This window comes from Alligator sinensis, unplaced genomic scaffold (assembly GCF_000455745.1).
Source record: "Alligator sinensis unplaced genomic scaffold, ASM45574v1 scaffold169_1, whole genome shotgun sequence".
In the NCBI taxonomy this organism is placed as follows: Eukaryota; Metazoa; Chordata; order Crocodylia; family Alligatoridae; genus Alligator; species Alligator sinensis.
Genome location: NW_005841924.1, coordinates 1,804,783 through 1,816,905, shown reverse-complemented (window position 1 = coordinate 1,816,905; position 12,123 = coordinate 1,804,783). Strand labels below are relative to the sequence as shown.

The window sequence follows — 12,123 nt, the reverse complement described above, 5'->3', positions numbered from 1 at the left end:
CTGTCACCCAGCTTCCCATCGATCACTAGGTCGCCGACTAGGTCATCCCCAGTAGCCAGTACCAGGTTGAGCAGCGCTTTGCCTCTCGTTGGCCCATAGATTTCTTGAGTCAGGTAGAGGTCATCCACGCATGAGAGGAAGCTCTGCGACCGCTCAGATTTTGCTGAGCGATCCTCCCACGAGATGTCTGGGTAATTGAAGTCACCCATGACAACCATGGTCCTGGAGCAAGCTGCCTCAGCCAGTTCCTGGGCAAACTCCTGGTCAAGCTCAGGACTTTGGGTGGGAGGTCTGTAATAGACTCCCACCATTGTGTCCCCTGTGCTGTGTTCCCCACGGATTTTAACCCAGAGGGTCTCCAGCCGTCCACCCTGGTCGCCAATATCAGCTTGCAGGGAAGTGTAGCTTTCCTTAACATAGAGAGCTACCCCCCCGCCCCTTTTCTCTACACGATCCCTCCTGTACAGGGTATAGCCATCTATCCCCGTGGTCCAGTCATGGGTGGAGTCCCACCAGGTCTCCGTTATCCCTATGACATCGTAATTGTTTGCACTGAGCATGAGGATGAGCTCCTCCTGCTTATTCCCCAAGCTCCTGGCATTAGTGTACAGGCAGGCAAGTGCCCCCTGGGGGGCTCCTTCCTTGCACACAGATTTTACCAGGGCTGGGGCAGGGGTGGGCTCCCTGAAGCGCCGTGATCCGCTGGCTTTGCAAGGATTGCTCAGCGGGCCAGCAATGGCGGTAGTCCCCCCGTCCCCCACTAAAAATAGGTGGTTTTACTGTCTTTAAAAACAAAATGCTATGTTCTAAAAAGTAGGCAGTATCTTTTTGCATTTTAGTTTGTGATATTTTTTCCTCTAGTTAATGTGTGTTTTAAAGCATTTAGCTGGCCTGGTGAGCAGTGCTTATGCAAAAGCTTGTGGGGGAGGCAGGTAGAGGGACTGTGTGACCAGCAGAGTGAGAATGCCACCAGTTAAATGTAGTCCTTAAAATATACAAATTTCCATTTTGCATTTGTTTGTTTCTTGTTCTAACACTGCAAGTTAATTGGCATATTGGCTTTAAAGTGACCCTGTCAAGGCTGATAGAGCTACATTTTAAGCTGGCTAGTTCTGTTTAGGTTCATGGGTACGCACAACACATTGTTCATCCATTCATCTTTGTCAGTAGCCAGGAGATTGAAATATATGGGAAAAACTCTGCTCTTGGAATTTGGTTATTGCTTAAAAGTAGTTTGTGCTCTTAATTGATAAAGGAGAAAATCCTTAAAATGCCCAAAACAAGCACCAGTGAAAAGAACAAATTTGGTGAATCTTGTTGAACTAGGCAGATGGTTTTGATAATGATTAATGATATTCTGTTTTAAGAATCTTTCCTGAGAACTGTTCCTTTGAAGACAAGTAGGATGGTTCAAATGCAGTTTATCATGACACTAGATTTATTTTTTAGGTGGCACATCCCTTGATTCGTAACCAGCTTGTGAATTACATTTACAATGGGTTCCTGGTGCCAGTAATGGCTCCTGCACTCCATAAGGTTAGTAGTGTGTGTGTGTACATGGATAGCTGAAAAAGAACATTAATGATTATTAGTATTAGTCTGTAATTTGGGAAATTTCTCACTGTTCTATTGCTTGGGTTTCTGGCTGACTTTGACCTCACTTTTCCCACCTTTCCATTCCATGTTGTCCAATTCCCTTTGATAACATCTGATTGTTAAACAGGGTAGTGTCACTTTTTTGGTGATGGAAGATTATATTTTGAAAGAGGCATATTTTTTCTTATTCTCCTTAGACCTAAAGGCAACATGGCATTTTGGGGCCTCCACCCACTCCCAAATTGACTCCCAAGTTGCATCTTCTACACAACTATGAAGCATGTTGATCTTATGCTGCCGTGTCAGTACAGGAATAATCACATTTTAAAAGGCAGGAATTAGGACTTGTTTGGGTTGATATAACCCTATTACATGCATATTAATCCCATGAATACCAGCAGGTTGGAAATAGTAGAAGAGGAGGTATGTTCCCATTGCTTGAAGACATCGTAGTGGGAAGCCTAGTGACTTATCAGTGAACAAACTGTCACATACAGAGAGGCATGGCACTTGGCAGCTGTGACTTAGCTTAGTCATGTTCTCCTTCTGGTGCCTAGCTGAGGCGTTACAAACCTTTACTTTCTTTCTTTCAGTCTACTTGTCGCCATCAGGCCCAGCGCAGGTATTTGTTAGGGAGCTGAACAGCGAGCTTTTAACCTGCCTTCTGTTTTCTAAAGAAACTCAAAAGTTGCTCTGTGGCTTCTGGGTGTAGCAGCCAGGTAGGGAATGGAAGCAGTGACTTCGCTGGTATGGGTTACTGCATATGAAATGTGATCTCTTATGTGTACCATCCTGCCTGCACATGTCAGATGCTCTCTCTTGGTTTTTTAAGATACTTTTTGAATTAATGAGCTACACCAAAATATCAGTAAAGTATTGAGGTGTTGAATTAGAAAACTCGGCGTGATCTTGACTTTATATCTAGCAGTGCTAATACCAGATATACCAATAGTCCATTCATATGTGCTATTATGGCTATTGTTCTATTGGCATGCACAGTGTATCCAGGCTTGCTTATTTTCCAGTGAAGAAAACCGCTTCCCCACTTAACATAGACCTGAATTTTGGAAAGCTGATTTTTTTTGGGGGGAAATACATGTTGTACACAAGAAAATATGGTATTTCGTCCTTCAGGTTTCTTGGTGCATTCTGTTGTTTGCCTGTCTCTTTAGGGAAGGGGGTTCCTCACATATCATTCTGAAAGGCCATTTCAAAGGGGCGGTCCTGGGTGGCAGACTGCATCAAACAGGCATTTGGCCCTTGCTTTAGGGTATGTCCATCCAGCAAAATGAAATTGCGATTGCAGCATGCTAGTGAACAACATGCTTGCTTGATTCAAGTAGGGTTAGTAACACTAGCAGTGAAGTTACAACAGCAAAATCTTGTGTATGCTGGAAGAATGCATGCTCTCTAGGGCAGGGGCAGGCAATTATTTTGGGTGGAGGGCTGCTTACTGAGTTTTGGCAAGCCATCAAGAGCTGCGTGACAGCCAGCCACGGGCAGATAAAAAAAATTAGAAAATTAATATTTAGGGGCCCCGTGGGCTGGATAGAATGGCCTGGCAGGACGCATTTTGTTCACCCCTGCTCTAGGGCCTGGGCATGCACTTTGTTTGCTAGTATTTGCTAACACCTGTACCATTGTATCCCTACTGCTGCTGTTACCCATGCTAGATTGAGCTGGCACGCATCCACTGGCATGTGCTACAATCAAACTTTTACTTTCTTGTGTAACCAAATTTGAGACTAAGCTAATTAACTCCTCTGGTGTCTGTGTTTTGTCCAACATTAAGCAACTAGTAATACTACCTCATTTGTCTTTATTTGTGTTCTTCATTTTAAGTGGCTGTAAGTAAATAGCACTAACCATAAGCTCTGGGTCTCTTTGACTTAAGCTAAAAATGCAGTCTGTAACTTCTAAAAACCAGTGAAAATTCCCAAGAAGTTATCTTCTCCAGCACTGGTTCCTCTCCTCATTCCCTCCCCCCTCCCACAGCTCTGCGTGACCATATTCCAAAGAACAGCTGCCTCAGCTTTCATATTCCTGATCAAAACTCTACCAATGCTTTGAACAACAACAAAAAAGATGCATTTTTAAGACACTGTGGCTGACTTAACCTGTTTCAATAGAGGAGTATATTTCAAAGTCAAGGAACCTTCACTGGGAATGGCTTGCCAAGAGTTCCATTTTCTATATACCAAGGGATCTCTAGCTGATCTCATTAAGCACTGATGATCCCAGTTGAGGCTAAATACTACTTGTGGGTAGAGAGAGAGCCTTAGGTGTCATCTGAAGGTCTAAAGGAGTTAATTAAAGGTTGCTGTCTGGGCAGGTAAAGTAGCTAAAAAAACCCAAGAAGAGCCTACTCCAAACATTGGTCAGTTAGTTGAACTTGATCCATACTTCCAAATTTGTCAGAATTTTAGGACATTTCTGTCTCTTTACTTAATTTAGTTCAGCTTTGAGTCTTGTTTACAGGTAAGCTGTTAAACCTGTCTTTTTTATGTTCCACTTACATAATATGTAGTATGATATAGTCCTACCTCTTTTCGACTCCACCAGTTGCTTTTTCAAATTATATCAGCAATTCAGAGCATTGCCCAACTTTGATACCTGCCGTGCAGTGCATAGAGATGTGAAATTCATCTTTTCAATGTGCATATGGACAATCTTTTGAGGGAGAAAAGAAAATCAGATCAATCAGTAATTTCCTAATTATGGAAAGCAGTTATTCTTTATGGACAAGTTTATCACCAGAAGCTATGGAAGAACTTAATCAATTCATGTGTGAAATTCCTGGACCATAAGAATCATGGCTGCCATGATTTTTAGGGCTCAGGGGTGTGTAAAACTTCCAGACCCAGGGGATCGCAGCTGCCATGATCCCTAGGACTTGGTGGTTTTTCACTGGGCATGGTGCACCCCTGTGGCAGGGAGCCCTGTTAGCTCTTATTCTTTATGGACAATGGCTGATGGGGCTCCCAGCCACAGAGCCCTGCTACACATGCAAATTAAAGTTCAATAGCAACCAGTTCTAAAGTTAGTACACATTTTTGAGGTCTGACTTTATAGCTGGTTGGCATGTCTTACTGTGTGATAGCTACTTTGCATGTGTAGCTGGTCTCCAAGTAATTGTGCAATTAACCAGTTAATTGTGCAATACCTGTAATGTATAGAGCAGTGGTTCCCAACTTTTTTTAGACCGTGGACCGGTAAACTGCAGACTGGAAGTGACCAGCATACTGTGGACCGGCAGCCAACCGTTTTTTATACTCAATATGCCGGTCACTTCCAGACTTCTGGTTTGGCAGCCAACCAACCTTCAGATTGACAACCAACCCTATGTGGCCTGGTACTGGGCCATGGCCTGGGGGGGGGTTGGGAACCTCTGGTGTAGCGGAGGCCTTAGTGATCTGTGGAAAATGACTCAAACTGACTGACCTGGCAGAACACACAGGTTTTTCTTGTTGGGGTCATCAGAAATCTTGTGCGTCACAGGGAACTTCACTGCCTAAAATCTTCAGTATTTTCTGAACTTGAAATGGGCTACCTGTATAGTAGCTCTGTTAAGGTTCATATGGAAGCACATTGTTCACTAGTTCAGGGATTATCCATATTTTCTCATCCAAGTTCAAGCATGTTTTCTCATAAAATTCTTAAAGGACTTGGTTAAGGTGTTTCTGGTTGTTGTGGGTGGGAATCCTTTTGTACAACTCGTACCTGATAGGTCTTCTGTTTGAGCCAATGGCATGCTGTTCTCTGTTTTTTAAATAAATGAAACCATCCTTTGTGGTTCCTAACTCAGAGGGGGCACGAGGGTCCAAGCACTGATGGGCTGACCTTCCTGCTGCCTTCTCTCTGGGTAAGGTAACTTGAAGAACATATCCCAAGTTCTTATCAAAGGAAGTCAGATACTTTCATTTGAATAAGCAAATTTACTTATTTTTCCCCTGTAACTCTTATGTATCCAAGGCAAAAGAGGTATACCTCAGACAGAAGATGGGCTAAGACACTCTATCTGCAAAGAGCGAAACCATTTATGTTTTCATCCAGCCTCTGTCTCTACATCAGAGAGATTTTCAGTCCCTGGAAACAGGATTTCAATTGCATATAAACCTGTAATGAACTGGCTTACAAGCATCCCTCACCCACACACACACAGCAACTATTTTATTTCTCTTGTCTCTAGCTCAGGCAGCTTCAGTAGCACTGTTGAAAAGTATACCTGTTTCAGGTAACTATAAAGGCAGTCATTTGGTGGAATCCATTTGCTTACGGGACATTAAGTGATTATTGAAGTCTCCAGATAAGTGTCTGTATTTGTCAAAGCTTTATATAGTCTTTATTTTCCTAAGACCTAGTGATCCTATCCCCACTTTATTGGTCTACTGCTTAGAATGAGAAGTGACTTAGCTATAATAGACTATGGAGTTCTTTGAGATGTGGTTGTCCAAATGCATATTCCATCGCCTGCCATTCCTTTTGCCTTGGAGCTTTTATTTTGGGGGCTCTGCTCTTTATAAAAATCTGAGTGGTGGTTGGCAGATTCTCCCCTTCTAGCCTTGTTTTAGGGCTTGAGGGGAAGCATGAAGACATTGCTGGTTAAAAAAGGCAGAGCTCAGGTGGAAGGACCATATAAAACCTACTTCAAGGACATGCATATGAGCCACATATCTCAAACTGTAACTGTTGTACAGATTTTAAAAACTTTTCTAACTGTTTTTATGTGTTTAAGATCAACCTTAATTTTAAAATTATTTTATAAATTACAGTTGATTGGTATTCTAATTGTTTGTTGGTGCTGTAATTGCTATAGTAATGAAAACTGAAGGTAAAATAAAATTAAAGTTTGAAATCAAATGTAGTTCCTGAATGAAAAATCAAAACAAATCTATTCCATTAAGGTCAATATGGAGTTTTAAACAGAACTTCATCAAAATTACTATGGAATGTTTACATGTCAATTAAATCAGTGTTTCCTGACAGAATTGTTGCATAAGAGAATTTTCAACCAGCTTTTTAGTTGCCAGTTCCTGCCGTTTTTTCACCATGGTGAATGTTGTTGTCTTCATGAAGCAGAGGAGAATGTAATTAGCTGTGAATTTCCAATGCAGTGTAGCTAGTGGAAATGTTAAGTGTACTTGACTCTTCTTTCCTCCAGAGGTCAGCTGCTTCTCTGACTGGCTCTTGTTCTCTTGTTACTGTGTTAAACTTGCCACTTTTAAGAACTCTTCAAACAGGCTTTCTTAATTTAGACCAGTAACTTATGGTCCCCCAAATTTCCTTAAAACTGTGCGTTTCCTGCATTTCGACTGAAGATTATGTACACTGATCTGGGCTAACCTTCTGAGATGTTGAAGAAAACTTTCTTTCATAGACAATCATGCAACCTTGGACAATGATGTAGTATGCAAACCTTTAGATAGGTGGTGCTCAGTCTATGGTCTGAGGGCTGGATCTGGCCCAACCCCAAAGTGACTGGATCCAGCATGGGGGATCAGTAGCAAGCAGCTTGACTTGGTGCATTTCCTCCCTGGCCTTGCACTGTGTCACTAATTTCCCTCCGCAACCTTCTGTCTCCAGTCCTGTATAGCAGATGCTGTTTACTCTCTCCTTTTCTTTTTCTTTCCCTTGTCCCTTAGACAAGTGCTGTTTATAAGAGGTAGCCTTTTTCCCTCCCTACTCATGTCCTCTCTCCCTTCCCTTCCCCTGACATTAGCAGCCACCTCCCTCTCCCTACCCTCCCTGCTACTGTAGGGAAGTGGTGGTCAATGGTGTGGCCAGGTTGAAAGCACCCGGTCCACCTCTAAATGGGTTTTCAACCTTTTTAGACTTGAGGCACTCCTTGGAAAATGCCAGCTCTTAGGCTTCACTTGTTTTTTGACTACAGAAAAATAACAGAGCAATTCTTCCATTGCAAAGAACTCAAAGATTGCAACAGGTCAGAAATATTTTTGACACTATGAATTCTTATTTGAAATCTTTGGGTTTGTTTTGTAAATCCTTTTTATTTTGTGAATGATGTGAACCAGGGGGCTACAGCACCCTGCTTGAAAATCACTTCTCTAAAAGGTTGAGCACCAGTACTTTAGAATGACTTTAATTTTCTGTCCGTACGCTGTTGAAAGCCACACGTTTTCCCAAGTTGCCATAGCCTGCTCCCTTTCCCTATCCAATACTAGAACCAATGATAACTTTCTATGAGAGTTAACAGCATGCTGCCAGATTTTGGTGAACTGCATTCATTTTTTGCTGAACCCTGCAAAATACAGGCAGTCCACGGACTAACAAAACAACATTTGTCTGATGCTTTTTGAGGAAACTGGGTGCTGAAATCAAAAAGGAAAAAATAATCTGCTTTATTGTCTGAAGTGCCCATCAAATAAAAGTACTTGCAAGAAGTGGAAGAAATGCACTGAATATACTGAGCCCGTCACCAAGGGGTAAACTTCTTTCAGCTATGCTGTTATAAATCCAGCATAATTTTATTGGTAAGTGGAATATGTTCCAAGTTTACTCCATTTTAAATGAGAGCACTGTCACAGGCCAGCTGGGCACTGTGAGTGTATCAATTTTATCACAGGCCAACTGGGCTGTTTGATTCAGTTTTGGATCAAGGAGGCAAAGTTGGGAGTGAAATAAAGGCAAATTTATTATAGCTTACACACACACAACAGTTAACAAAAAGATAAATGCGATAAGCAGATAATGCAGTATAAAAGAGCTAATAGTAAATAATAACAACAGATAGATAGATCAATCTGTCGCAGGCCAACTGGGCACTGCGAGGGTATTAGTCACACTGGGCTGTTCAAAACAACAGATAGACAGACATGGGTTGGCAACTTATCGATAGTCCCTCAATGCCAGGTGCACGCCAAGTGATTCCAGCGAAGTCGGGCGTCCCCATTCGACGCTGTCAGAGGGATTACCGGGGAAGCTCCCTTGATCAGGATCCAATCCTCCTCACACTGAGAGTCTGGGGTCTGAGCGTGGACCAGAAATGACTGTTCTGTTCCCTCCTTCCTGCTGGTTACCTGATGCACGTGCTTTTTATACCTAGTCTTATGTTAATCTGTCGGCCTCAGGGCCACTCACAATGTTGCCCTATAGCTGTTACCCTATGGGATTGAAAGGTATTAAAATTATCATAAAAGTTTACTACCCAGACTTGAGTTTATCCAATAAGCAAATTATGATGCAGCACCTTTAGGTATGAAATTGACATTGCCCTGCCTAAGTTCCAACCCCTTCTAGGCTTCATTTGAATATGCTTTTTTGGGATATGCTTTCCTGGAATGTGTTGGGTGTGCCAAGCAGTTAGATCCAGTTTTTATTGCTAAGGCTGAACCCTGAGCAAAAAAAGTTAGGCCAGCTAATCTCACAGCTACAGCTTTGCCTATGGGGCCCAGTCAGTTCCATGAACAGTTAATTTATCATTTTGGTTAAACTTATGACAGATAAGTTACATTTGCAGTTTACAAACTTACAAGCTTATATTAACTAATATTTCCTGTTTAGGCAAAATACCAAATGCCTCCAAGAGGCACATACTATTGCTTATTAATCCCTCTGGTTCTGGCTGTTGTAGAGCACAATTAGGTACACCACTCTGTTCCCCTGAAATTCCTGAGATACATTTGAAAATGGTAGTACTAAGGTAACTGTTGGCACAGGTCATAAATCTGTTAACTTGCTTTTGCGTTGACTATCACTGCTTCGATGTAATTTGAAGAAATCGTATCTCCCAAATGACTTAATACTGCTTGCAGATCTGATTGTGGGATCTGTCAAAGATACTTGATGCTTTTATAAGGCCTGTTAATATGCCCCTGAAATCAGATAAATTAGGTGTGCTTTGGAAAATAAGTCATGTTAGTTTATGATAGGTACTTCTAAGTGTGTGAGCTTCAAGCCTTGTTTTTTAATGAACTTACAGATTCATCAACTTCTTTGTTCTTCCAATACAATAAGTTATCTTGATACCCCAACTTCTTTTGAATTTTCTTGTTAGAGATTAACTACTTCATGCACTATGTCTCTAAGCAAACTTAATGGAAAAGGATGGATTGCACCATCTAGTGGATCTGATGAAAGGCTTTGACATGTGAGACACCGGCATCTTTGTAGTAGGATGAAATGAGTAAATACAAATACACGAGCTGCTTTTTCTTTCTCTTGCCAAAACCTCTCACAAACTAAACAGTTGGCTATTATTTTTAAGCACTGATTTCTAGGACAGCTGGCTCCTGCCTGACACAGATAAGAGAGATTTTTCACTACTCTGAAGCAACTCTTTCATATCTAGAAACCATTTATATTTGCCACACAGAAATTTAATGCTGAGTTTTTAATAATGCCTTTTCACACTTATCTCACTTGTTCACCTGATTTTATTTATTTATTTTTTTGGGTTTTGTTTCTTAAAAGAAAAAATAAGAAAAACTCCAAACCTGAGCCAGTGCTTTTCTTAAATCAGAAAATGGCTTTTTCTCCTGTGTATGAATGTTATTAGCAGTTACCTAATTTCAAATGATAATTGAAGTTTTGGGTTTCTAAAGTGTATTTGCAGTCCAAAAGCTTAAATATCCAGATAAACACCTCATCTATTCAACAACTGTAGTGCAAGGAAAGAAAACTCATCTTCCCCTTTCCCTTCCCAGAAAACAATGAAAAATCAGCCTGGTTCAAATGCCTAAGGAGCTGGATAGGTATATGAAGAGTTGAAATGGAAGAGATTGAACAGTTGTTTTTATTGTGGATTAATTTTTTCAGTCTAATCTATGCACTTATATTTTGTTTTGTAGATTTTAACTATCACATTCCCCAAAGCCATGGGATAACTGGTTTCCATTAAACTCATTAAACCTTGGACAGTCACTATTAATTCCAAACTTAGGAGTGAGGGAGACACTGAAATTCAAATTCTATGCATTCCCAAGCCTTCTGAATTTTGGGGACTACACTTCAGATTTGTGCCTAAAGTTTAAACCAGTCCCTGTGGTTTTAGTATCATTGTTCCATCTAGTTCAATATTCTGTTACAGAAAGATGCAAGAGGCTCTATGATGACTGATAATGGAAGAAAATCTCCTTGTGGTAAAACTTACTTAACATCAGGGAGTTGGTTGGTCCTGAAGCATGTCAGTTTCTAATCCTCATGTCCTTATTCCTTTGTAACTAGATGGTCTCATGAAATACAGCAAACACTGTAGTTCTCCCAAATCCTCACTCCCCACATACTCCATTGTTCTACACAGTTTTGCTCCACTACCAAGTATTCCAGAGGGCTGCAGAACAGCCATATCAGCCTCAGTAGCAGGCTTTTATTCTATTGTGGGGCCCGGGGCCATAAGTTTGAAAGGAAGGGGTGCTATGCATGTAGTGGGGAGAGCTGGGCTGCCTCTGCTGTAGGAGGGTGGGGGCAAGTTGCCCATGTAGCACACATGGCCAGGAGAAGAGAAGAGGAATCAGGCTTCTTGTGCATGTGTGTCTGGGAGGTGGGTGGGAGCTGAGCTGTCTGCACAGCTAGGAGAGGTGAGCAGGGTTGGGGGAGGGCATGCTAAGCTCACAGATGTTAGGGGCTGGAAGGGGCCTTACAAGATCATCATGTCCGGCCCCCCTGCACTTGGGCAGGAAAAAGGAAGCATATCTTTTCCTGCCATGACTTGGATTTTAACCAAGGTTGCTGCAGCCACAACGCAGAGTACTAACCACTATATGATCACAGCAAGCCACACAGGAGCTAAAGCTACCTCCATAACAAGGGATAGCTGATTTGGGTGGGGGTACCTGTGTGGAGAGTAGTCTCATATTTTGGCCCCCGGAACTGCGAACCATATGGTGCGTGGTTCCCAGCTGCCCATAAGTTGGACAGCCATATCTTACCTTATGTTTGGGGAGGGAAGGGTGTTAAATTGTGTGAGGGGGCAGGGGTAGATAGGGGCATCCATAACTGGTCTGAACAAGCCCCTGGGTTTATGGTTGCTTGTTTAAACCAAACTCTGGATGCTTTGATGTTTACTTGTCATTATGAAATTATTTTTCTTCTGGACCCGGGTTAATGTGTTCCTTTAAGCAACACTTGTTTTATTGGATAATTCCAATAATGGGGCTAGAGTTTATGGGGTTTTACAAATGATCTTTATTTCCCCTTGGAAAGGGCAGGAATGATTTACATTGAAAGAGGAGATTATTGCAATGTATGCTGAAAGTTGTATAAACAATTTATGAGGAATTGGCCAGCATTTAAATGGGCTAATTCATATCCCTTCACTGGTTCCCAAGGTTCTGGAACCCATGTTGCTCATTGAAAGACATGATCAATACTTATGTCAGCTTTTCTTTCAAAAGCTAACAGTGTTCTTGTAGGGGAACCAATATTGTGAGGCTAGTAGTGTACACTAGGCAAGCTGTAGATTTGCTTCTGTTATCTACCTGAAGAGGACTCTGGTAGGGAACACTGAAATTTGGGAGTAATTTTTACACTGCATCACTTTTAATGTTGTATAGTTCATTATTTAAATAC

The 12,123-nt window shown here is 41.7% G+C and overlaps 1 protein-coding gene across 1 annotated transcript in view; it reads left to right on the top strand.

Annotated features, from left to right (window-relative positions):
* The window catches only part of FAM160A1 (family with sequence similarity 160 member A1), a 67,840-nt gene that overhangs the window by 15,359 nt on the left and 40,358 nt on the right, over positions 1-12,123 (top strand). Inside the window, 1 exon segment of the mRNA XM_006019164.3 lies at positions 1,450-1,536. Coding sequence (XP_006019226.1) covers positions 1,450-1,536 — 87 coding nt within the window.